This window comes from Mangifera indica, chromosome 4, assembly GCF_011075055.1.
Source record: "Mangifera indica cultivar Alphonso chromosome 4, CATAS_Mindica_2.1, whole genome shotgun sequence".
NCBI lineage: Eukaryota > Viridiplantae > Streptophyta > Magnoliopsida > Sapindales > Anacardiaceae > Mangifera > Mangifera indica.
The window spans coordinates 1,352,271-1,362,539 of record NC_058140.1 but is presented as its reverse complement, the minus strand read 5'-3'; the positions used below and the strand labels follow the sequence as shown (position 1 = coordinate 1,362,539).

Sequence of the window (10,269 nt, the reverse complement as noted above, 5' to 3'; positions counted from 1 at the left end):
TTAACAGTAGATGTGTGATCATATATAAAATTCCATGTTACTTTCTTAGATTGAATATTTGAAAGTATTTAACAGTTATTTCTTTTTTCATTATCTCTCAGCATGTCCTCATACTTGTGAAGGTAAAGAGAAAAACACCCGTTATCGAAAATTCAAATACACATTATAGATGAAGAAAAAGAACTTGCGAACGAAGATTCAAATGTTGAAAATAAAGAGGAAGAAGCAGTGATTGAATATTCAATTACGGAAGAAACACATACCATAGACTACCCCAATTCGAGTTCGAATGTTGAAGCAATAGTGAAATATCCTAATTTCCTCAACCCAATAAATAATTATCCTGGTTTGGGAGGTTATTGTTATCCACCTTTTCACTATTACGACCGTCCTCAGGATCATAGTTTTTGTGAAGGAAATAGTGAGGATTTTGCTACAATGATGGCTAATAAAATTTTTTTATGGATATTAATTAAAGTTTAGGATTATTAATAAAACTCAATCTTTACGTCAAAATTCGTCTAATCACATAATGATATATTATTTGTATACATAAATTAAATATCAAAAATATGTACATATAATTTTCTTTTAAGAAAATATAACAAACACTTTCAACATTGTAAAATTTATAAATATACTTTGTTATGTCATCACTTTCCCAAAAAAAAAAAAGTGATATGTATTGTGTATGTTCTTCATATTGTATCAATTTTTAATTTATCGTAACATAAATATCGTTTTTCATTTGTATCATATTATATGGTATGTATATCCACAATAATATCACATATAATATACCAAAAACAAGGTTTTAAAATTTCGTAAATACACTAATGATATATATTATTTGGTTTAATTTATTAAAAAAAAATTATTTGCATCATGTCATAAGTTAAGTATACCACTAAAGTACCACCTATAATACCAAAAACCATGATCATATAAATTGATACTAAAAGGAAAAGAAAATGCCATAAGACTTATTCCCACCTAAGGTTTGGTGTGTTCTCAAACTCCTCACTGCAAGGTTTTAAAAACCCAAATATTTGTCTTTCTGTTAAATTTTTTTTTACGATTAAAGATAAAAACTTTATTTAGTTAAAAATATTTAAAAAAACTAACAATTTTCCCCTCTTTAAATTTAAAAAGTTACCTTATTCCCTAAGGTTTTTTTTCTCCTCCTACAATGACCATCCCTTCTCCAATCGTCGACTGACCCTCCCACCATCTTCTTCTCCCACGGATCTTCTCTCTTTGGTGTCCATTTTCGTCCGATTGAAGATCGACATTAGAAGAATCATTTGAAAGATATAGGTTAATGAGATATCATGCGACGAACCGGAGAGAAGATCGACAACAAACTAGACAGAAGGAGATCCATGACCAACTTGAGAGAGGAGAAATCAGGCTTGAGCATCGGAGAGAAGGCAAGGTTAATGTTAGCTTAATCTCTGACAAAGGAGAAGGTTGGAGAATGAGGGAGAGGATGTCAGAAAGGATACTGAAAACTGAAGTTGAAAAGGGGGTGATATTGAAGTTCTCAAAAGTTTGGGGTGTTGGCTAAAATGAGAAAAAAGATGGAAACCCTAGTTGGGAGAAATAACTAACTTTTAAAAACTAAATTATGAGAGAAATTGTCAGCTTTTAAAACTAAGATAGAAAAACGAAATAAATTTTTATTTTTTTATATAAAATCATTAAATGATCTTTTTTCTTTAACCTTAACAGATAAATTTAGCATAAAAATCAGTATTTGGGTTTTTGATATCTTGTGAGTGAAAAGTTGAGAATATTCAAAACCTTGAGTGAGAATAAGTCTTTCGGCCGAAAAAAAAAAATTATGAAGGCCATTTTCGGAATTCAGGTAAATATTCCCCAAACGAAGCACTCTCCCTATAACGACCTTCTCACTCTCTTAACTTCCAGAAAACCCAAGTCGCCACGTGTCAAACGTTTCCCGCCAAATCTCGACCAACGACTTTCTCTGCAGTTATAAAACCTGAATCCTGCCAAGATCTTCTTCAATGGCGAAGGGAAAACCAAGAGAAAACTGAACTCTTCCACCAAAGACCTCGAATACTTCATCAATGGCGGCCAAAATCTTCATCTCCCTACTCTATTTCTCCTCGGCTCTCTCCAGCGATTCTGTGTCCTCTCGAATTCCGGCTTCTTTTCAATGGCTCTGACTCTTGAATTCGCCTCAAACAACTTGATCCCTCGCTCTGAATTTCTCACTATTTTCACTCCTTCCGACTCCGCATTCTCCTCATCCGGCCAGCCGTCTCTTTCCCTGGTGAAATTCCACTTTTCTCACCAGTCTTTGACCTCCCATACCCTCAAAACCCTCCCTTTCAACTCCAAGATTCCAACTTTATCCCCTTCCCGCGCTCTGCTCGTTACTTCACCGCCGTATCGTGATCACGATTTCATTTCAATCAACGGGGTCAAGGTCAACGCCAGCTCGGTGATATACGACGACGGGTGGTTGAGAGTCTTTGGGATTGAGAAATTCTTTGATCCAAACTTCCGTGCCCCTCCAAGGCCTAATCTTGATTGCGCAGCATCGGTGCTTGACGACGATGAAGACGACGGTGATGGCCCGATGAGTTTCGGTGAAGCTATTGACGAAATGAAAGATAAACGGTACTCAGTTATGGCTTCATTTCTTGAATTGCAATTGGCGACGACAAAGAAGCCAACTTTGCTGACTGTGTTCGCTCCTCAAGATGACAAAATAGAGGGGTACTTTAGTAATTTCAGCCATCACACGTCAGTCTTTCTCCGGCACGTGGTGCCGTGCAAGATGCCGTGGTCGGTTCTGATCGATTTGGATTATCCAGTGGCGACGCCCACATTCTTGGGTACGAAATTACTGTCACACTAAGGCAAGATCATGGGGGTCTGTTGGCCAATGAAATACTTGTTGCTGAGGATGTGTATGCCAATGAGTGGCTTGCCGTTTTGGGGATTGGTGATGTTTTACCGGCTGTGCCGGAGCCGGAGCCAAAGCCAGAACCAAAACCATCAGCTCAGAGAAGAAGATCAATGGTGAATCTTGACATCTTGAAGGTTTTGGTAGCTTTGTCATCTCTGATTATTTGGATATATGGCTTTTAGTTTAGTGATGATATTAAACTTGACCCTTGATTTGTTTTCACTGCCTTTGCAGTACCTGCGTATATTTTCTTTAGGGAGTTTTGTTTTTGATATTCTGGGCATTTTTTAGGCAACATTTTTTGAGAAAACAACCTCAGAATTATTTTTAATCATAGTTCTTGAATACCTTTTATTCAGTATATAAATACAGTTCAATCCATTTGAGTTTCAATTGAAGCAAGTAGGGGTGAATATGATTTAAGTTGGATAGGCCTGAATTTATTGCTCAACTTGAACGTATCAATTTTGAGCTAGAGATTTAGCTCAGCAATTTGGATCAAAACTAACTTATTTATCAATTCAGTAATATTGTTCATCCTATTAATGATCATGTTCACATTTGATAATATTATTTATCTTGTTGACAGTTTTTGATGATATTGTACATCATGAACTCGAACAAACTCAGATTGGATATTATAGATTCAATCCAAGTTCGAACAGATCTCATACTCGACTTAACTCAAATCAAATCCTCCCCTAAAAGCAAAGAACCATGAAATAGACCTTTGATTCTAGTAAATGCATCAAATCATTTTTTATGTGCAACTGAAAAAAATCGTAATGGGAAATTTCATGAGTTTAAGACAGTGGCAAATAATTATGAATGTGTTTATTTAATGAGAAACCAGAGTCTTTACTTGATGTTGCAACCATGGAAGAACAATTGAACTTCTGATTGGGCAAGAAAATTGTTATCTTTTCATTTAGTATTTGTCACAACACATAAGAGATCAACCCATTAAAAAGTGAAAAAAGTAGAGATCAAATTCTCAAAACTACCATCCATAGGAGTACCCTGATGCATTAAGTCATCTTGCTCTTCTTCAACATTTCTACACATAGCTGAAATAATATGGCACCATGCTTTCTGAGTGTAAAATGGTTTTGAATGTTCCTGAAATTGAGCTTCTTAGCATGATAATTACTAAGTAATGGCCAGTATGCACTTCAGCCTCAAGCATTCTAAACAGAGTGCAAAGTCACAAAGGTCAAAGTATTTGTTACCTGCAAAATCCAGCTATAAGTATGCCTCCTGAGGTTTAACTAGTGTTTGATGACCTTAAGGTTCTTATGGAAGTTAAAGATACAGTAACTCATTTGCATGCCCAGAAAAATTTCATTGTTTCATCAATGTTTCAGTTTACTCAGTAAATAAAATTTTATGATTTTTGTAAATCACTACTGAAATCATATGATGTAATTACCTATTCAGGAGTATAACACTGTGCGCCGAGATTCTAGTAGCAATGATTGGATGCTCGTCTAGCAGCTCTCTTACGGCTGCAAAGAAGGCCATAAAATCGCATAAGAGATATCAATTGGCGCTTTTAACAAGCTCAACTCACTAATGGAGTTTTCCTTAGTTTATCAATCTTCTCACCTAAAACGGCATACACATCTTCAGCAACAAGTACTAAATTGACCAACAAGCCCCCCTGATCCTGCCTCATGTGACAGGCAGTGCCGGTGAGTGGCTGTTAGGTCTCGGGTTTACATTCCACGTAAAAAGAAGGCCCAAATAAACAACAAAGAGGGAGCTAAAGAAATGAGTACAATTGATAATGTGGAACTCAAGCAGGGAGCAAGTTTACAGGAATCAGTGCAGCCAATCACAGTGAAGGAGCAGGACACCTTTGTAAGAGAGTTGGTAGCTGGGAGCAACAAAAGGGAGAAAAGACAGACTGAAGGGACAGAAAAAAAAAAGTAAGAAAGAAAGATAGCGCAGGTTAGGAGGGAGAAAGGGCCTCTCGAAGTGCCTAGGAGTCTTTTGTAGGTTATTTTGTTATATAACAGTGTATCTGAAATTCTTCTGAAAAACAATTACTGTGCAACTGTAATCTTTTGAAGCCTCTATATTCAATGATTCAGTGATCAAAATGTATACACATGTAACTTTTGGAATTATGATAATAGAATGAAGCTTTTGTTTATGCGTGCTTGTATTCACTTATGTATCTGATTTGGAATGTTGAAATGAGTTGAGGTGAATGGAATAATCAAGCCTGTTACAGAATATCCCATATAAGAGCAGGTTCTTATTGCAGGGAAATAGTATGCGTTGATCGGGAATTTCATCACACATTTTGGGATTCGCCAGCTTTCAAGGGGAGCTGCTGCTGGAACTTTCTCAGGTACCTATCACTTGGTATCAGAGCACAATGACTAGGATGGAGGCCAAAGTGGATGGATTGGAAAAGGAGATGGAGATGATGAAAGACAGACTAGATAGGTTTGATGGGAGGTTAGAGGAAATGAACAGTAATGTGGTGAACTCAAGCGCAAGATTAGAGGGAGTGGAGACTGGAATGGAAACAATGAAAGCGTATCTGCGTGAAGTCAGAGAACTGTTGGTTGCCAAGGAAGTAGGAACCTCTGACAAGGGCAAGGCTCCGATGGAGCCACCTTTGTCGCCGACGCGATCATCGCCAGTGAGAACAACTACGCCTCCACCACCTAATGCCACCGAAGAACCAGGAAACGCAGAGAGAGAGAGAGGACCAAGAGACCAAGTCGTTGACAACATCGGCGAAGGACGACGAGAGCTCATTCACCGTCGATTGGAATTACCGGTGTTCATTGGAGAGGACCCTGTAGGTTGGATATTTCGGGCAGAGCAGTATTTCTCTGTCAACAGGGTAAATGATCGTGAAAAGATGGTTGCTGCTGGAGTTTGCATGGACGGTAAAGCACTGAGGTGGTTTCAGTGGAATAACACGCGTCAGCCTTTCACCGATTGGAACGAATTAAAAAGGGAAATCCTCCTTCGATTCAGACCAGCACAGGAGGGCTCCCTGTATGAAGATTTAATGGCCCTACGACAAATGGGCTCTGTTGAGGAGTACCGAAGTGAGTTCGAAGCAATATCAGCGCCGTTGGCTGATGCATCTGGAGAGGTCCTTATGTCAGCCTTTATGAATGGTTTGAGAAGAGAAATCAAGGCAGAGGTCAAGCTATTCCGACCGTCGACATTGAAAGAAGCCATGGCCAGAGCTCAAGAGGTAGAAGAGAAGAACTGGCTGATTGATGCCAGACCTGGGTCATATTATACCCGCCCAAACCCGAAAAATCCAAGCCCAATCTCAGCCCGCCAATCTCAAACTTTTTTTTCACCAGGCCCAACTGTTCACAGGTCTGTTTCTATAACCCAACCTGGCAGCTTGCATACTGATGCCTTTAACCCGGCCCAACGACCCAACCCAATCTCCCTCAATCCGACCCAACTAGGCCCAAACCGCCCCCAATTAACGCAGCAAAATTTCTCACCCAATCGTGCGATCCCTACTTCGCATTCTGCTGCGTCTTCGTCCAATCGTGGAGCGAGTAACTCAGGCACCGCCGTGACTCAGCCTCGACGCGATGGAAATTTTCGACGGCTCTCCGACGAGGAATTTCGTTCAAAGTTAGAAAAGGGCTTATGCTTCAGGTGTGATGAGAAATATAGTCCCGGACACAAGTGCAAGCTGCGTCAACTTCGAATTATGATTGCCTCTGAAGATGATAGCGGTGAGATAGAGGAGTTGGAGGAAGAGATCGGAGCTAGTGTGGAAGAGAAAGAGATGGAATTATCTTTGAACTCCAGCTCTGTTGTTGGGCTGGACACCTCCCGTACGATGAAATTTTCTGGACTAGTGAAAGGGAAGGAAGTGATAATTTTGGTGGATAGTGGGGCTACCCACAGTTTTATTTCTAGAAGATTAGTGGAGGAACTCCATTTGGCTGTCACCCCTGCTCGGTTTGCTGTTACTCTTGGAGATGAAAGAAAGGTAAAAGGAATAGGGAGATGTGATAAAGTGAACCTCACATTTCAAGGCATCATAGTGACACAAAATTTTTTTCCGTTTGACTTGGGTAGTGTGGATATAATTTTAGGGATGGATTGGTTATGCAAATTGGGTGAAGTAAAAGTCAATTGGAGGTTACAAACAATGAAGTTTCAATGGGAAGGTAGAAAGGTCATTGTAAAGGGGGAGGCAGCTCTGTACCGCCTCGAAGCTTCTTTGAGAACTTTAGTTGGCGCTATGCAAGAAGGAGGGGAAGGATTTTGGCTGGAGTTCTGTGGAATGGTTCATTCGGGAAATGGTGGAATTATAGAAACAGAAGAAAAATTAAAAGAGCTGTTGGAGGAATATCATGATTTATTCAGGGAACCGATGGGGCTTCCTCCGAGGCGTGACCAAGACCACTCCATTCGCTTAATGCCGTCGGCACAACCCCCTAATTTGCGACCCTACCGCTACCCATATTTCCAAAAAAACGAAATAGAAAAAATAGTAAAAGAGATGATGGCTGCAGGAATTATACGTCCTAGCAACAGCCCATTCGCAAGCCCAGTGCTGTTGGTAAGGAAAAAGGATGGGGGATGGAGATTCTGTGTAGACTACCGTGCTCTCAATCGAATTACAATACCAGATAAATTTCCTATTCCAGCCATAGATGAGCTGCTGGATGAATTGTCGGGTGCTGTGATATTTAGCAAATTTGATCTCAAGTCGGGGTACCACCAAATTCGAGTAAGGGAGGATGACGTAGAAAAGACAGCTTTTCGAACTCACAACGGCCACTACGAATTTTTAGTGATGCCGTTCGGACTCTCCAATGCACCTGCGACTTTTCAAGGGCTAATGAATGAAATTTTTAGACCCTATTTGAGACGATTCGTTCTTGTTTTCTTCGACGACATCTTAGTCTACAGCAAACAATTTGATCAACACTTGCAGCATCTCCGAGTGGTCTTACAGCTACTGAGAAACCATCATCTAGTAGTAAACCTTAAGAAGTGTGCCTTTGGACAGAAACGGTTGGAGTACTTAGGCCATATAGTGTCCGCTGAAGGAGTTGAAGCAGACCCAAAAAAGGTACAGGCAATGAAAGAATGGCCCTTACCAAAGGAATTGAGAGAATTGAGGGGTTTTTTGGGGCTTACGGGCTACTACCGGCGATTCGTAAAGGGTTATGGCAAGATAGCGGAACCGCTTACACGACTTCTTAAGAAAAATTCGTTCTTGTGGAATGGTGAGGCCACTCAAGCATTCGAAAAGTTAAAAGAAGCAATGATGACTGTGCCGGTTCTAGCTACCCCTGATTTCTCTCGAGATTTTGTGATCGAAACAGATGCTTCGAATGCTGGATTAGGTGCTGTTTTGATGCAAGAAGGGAGGCCAATTGCCTACATAAGCAAAGCAATCTCAGCGAATACTCGGAATAAATCTGTGTATGAGCGTGAATTAATGGCGATTGTAATGGCTTTTCAGAAGTGGAGGCATTATTTGCTTGGAAGGCATTTTATAGTTCGAACGGATCAACGAAGTCTACGGTTTCTTACGGATCAAAAAGTTATTGGAGCTGACCAGCAGAGGTGGATCTCAAAAATGATGGGGTTCGATTTTGAAATTCAATATAAACCAGGGTGCGAAAATAAGGCTGCTGATGCCTTATCCAGACACCCAAATTTTGAAGGAGAAATATGGGCAGTGTCAGCTGTGCAAACCGTAGGACTTGAGACAGTTGACCAAGAGGTTGCTGAAGACGCCAAATTACAGAGTGTGCTACAAGACTTGCTCTGCAATTCTAATTCACATCCTGGCTATGAGTTGAAACGAGGAAGGCTATTCTATAAAGGTAAGCTGGTTCTTTCAAAAACCTCTATCTTTATCCCAAAATTTCTTGCTGAGTTCCATGCCACACCCTGTGGAGGGCACTCTGGTTTTTTTCGAACATATAAAAGGCTTTCGACTGTGTTGTTTTGGGAGGGAATGAAGTCTGATATTCGAAAATACGTGGCTGAATGCGAAATTTGTCAGCGAATGAAGTATGAGGCCATGTCACCAGCTGGTCTTCTACAGCCGCTTCCAATGCCTTCTAGCGTGTGGGAAGACGTCTCCATGGATTTCATTTCAGGCCTTCCGAAAGCTGCCAATGTTGACACCATTATGGTTGTGGTTGATAGACTGACCAAATATTGCCATTTTGTAGCTCTACGACATCCTTTCACAGCTAAGGAAGTAGCTCAAAAATTTGTCAATGAGGTGGTAAGATTACATGGCTTTCCGCATTCCATTGTTTCGGACCGTGATAGGATCTTTCTGAGTCAGTTTTGGAGTGATCTATTTAAAGCGGCAGGAACCACCTTGAAATTCAGTTCGGCCTACCATCCTCAATCCGACGGTCAAACCGAGGTAGTGAATCGTAGTTTGGAAACCTACTTACGCTGTTTCTGTTTCAGGCAGCCTAAACAGTGGCCAAAATGGTTACCCTGGGCTGAATATTGGTTCAACTCAACATATAATGGTTCCACCGGGATGACACCTTTCAAAGCCCTTTATGGAAGAGATCCGCCAACCTTGCTTCGGTGGGTGGAGGAAGTATCGAAAGTTGAAGAGATTAATGCAATGATAAAGGAGAGGAATGATATTCTTGATGAGCTAAAAGATAATTTATGTAAAGCTCAAGAGAAGATGAAAAAATTTGCGGATCGTAAAAGGAGAGATGTGAGGTATAATGTAGGAGATCGTGTGTTTCTAAAGATGCAGCCATATCGTTTCCGATCGCTTGCTAGACGCCCCAATGAAAAACTTAGCCCTCGTTTTTACGGGCCATTTGAAATATTGGAAAGAGTGGGTACAGTCGCTTACCGCATCCTACTTCCTTCCACAGCCAAAATACATTCTGTATTTCATGTGTCACAACTCAAGAAACAAGTTGGACCCGCTGTAGTTAGCCAACCGTTGCCTGATTGTATGTCTGAAAGTGGAGAATTGGAGCTGCATCCTTTGGAAGTGCGGGGGCATCGTTACTCTAGTCAAGGGGAGCTAGAACTTTTGATCAAATGGAAAAATCTGCCGGATCATGAAAATTCTTGGGAGCCTTTCTCAACTTTCAAACAAGCCTTTCCTCATTTCCACCTTGAGGACAAGGTGCCTCTCGATGGGAGGGGTAATGTTAGGTCTCGGGTTTACATTCCACGTAAAAAGAAGGCCCAAATAAACAACAAAGAGGGAGCTAAAGAAATGAGTACAATTGATAATGTGGAACTCAAGCAGGGAGCAAGTTTACAGGAATCAGTGCAGCCAATCACAGTGAAGGAGCAGGACACCTTTGTGAGAGAGT

The 10,269-nt window shown here is 40.5% G+C and overlaps 1 protein-coding gene across 1 annotated transcript; it reads left to right on the top strand.

Moving 5' to 3' along the window:
- The first annotated feature begins 2,179 nt into the window (after window positions 1-2,179).
- On the top strand, window positions 2,180-3,120 carry LOC123213620 (putative fasciclin-like arabinogalactan protein 20). The gene is made up of 2 exons (XM_044633095.1): window positions 2,180-2,745; window positions 2,844-3,120. Exons 1-2 carry the CDS (start codon window positions 2,180-2,182, stop codon window positions 3,118-3,120), a joined length of 843 nt encoding a protein of 280 aa, XP_044489030.1.
- Window positions 3,121-10,269: the final 7,149 nt, after the last annotated feature.

Excerpts from the sequence above, each read along its gene's own strand:
- LOC123213620 (XM_044633095.1), top strand. The coding sequence starts at position 2,180 with ATGGCTCTGACTCTTGAATTCGCCTCAAACAACTTGATCCCTCGCTCT. Across the intron at positions 2,746-2,843 it reads CAAGATGACAAAATAGAGGG|TGGCGACGCCCACATTCTTG; the intron begins GTACTTTAGTAA and ends TGGATTATCCAG.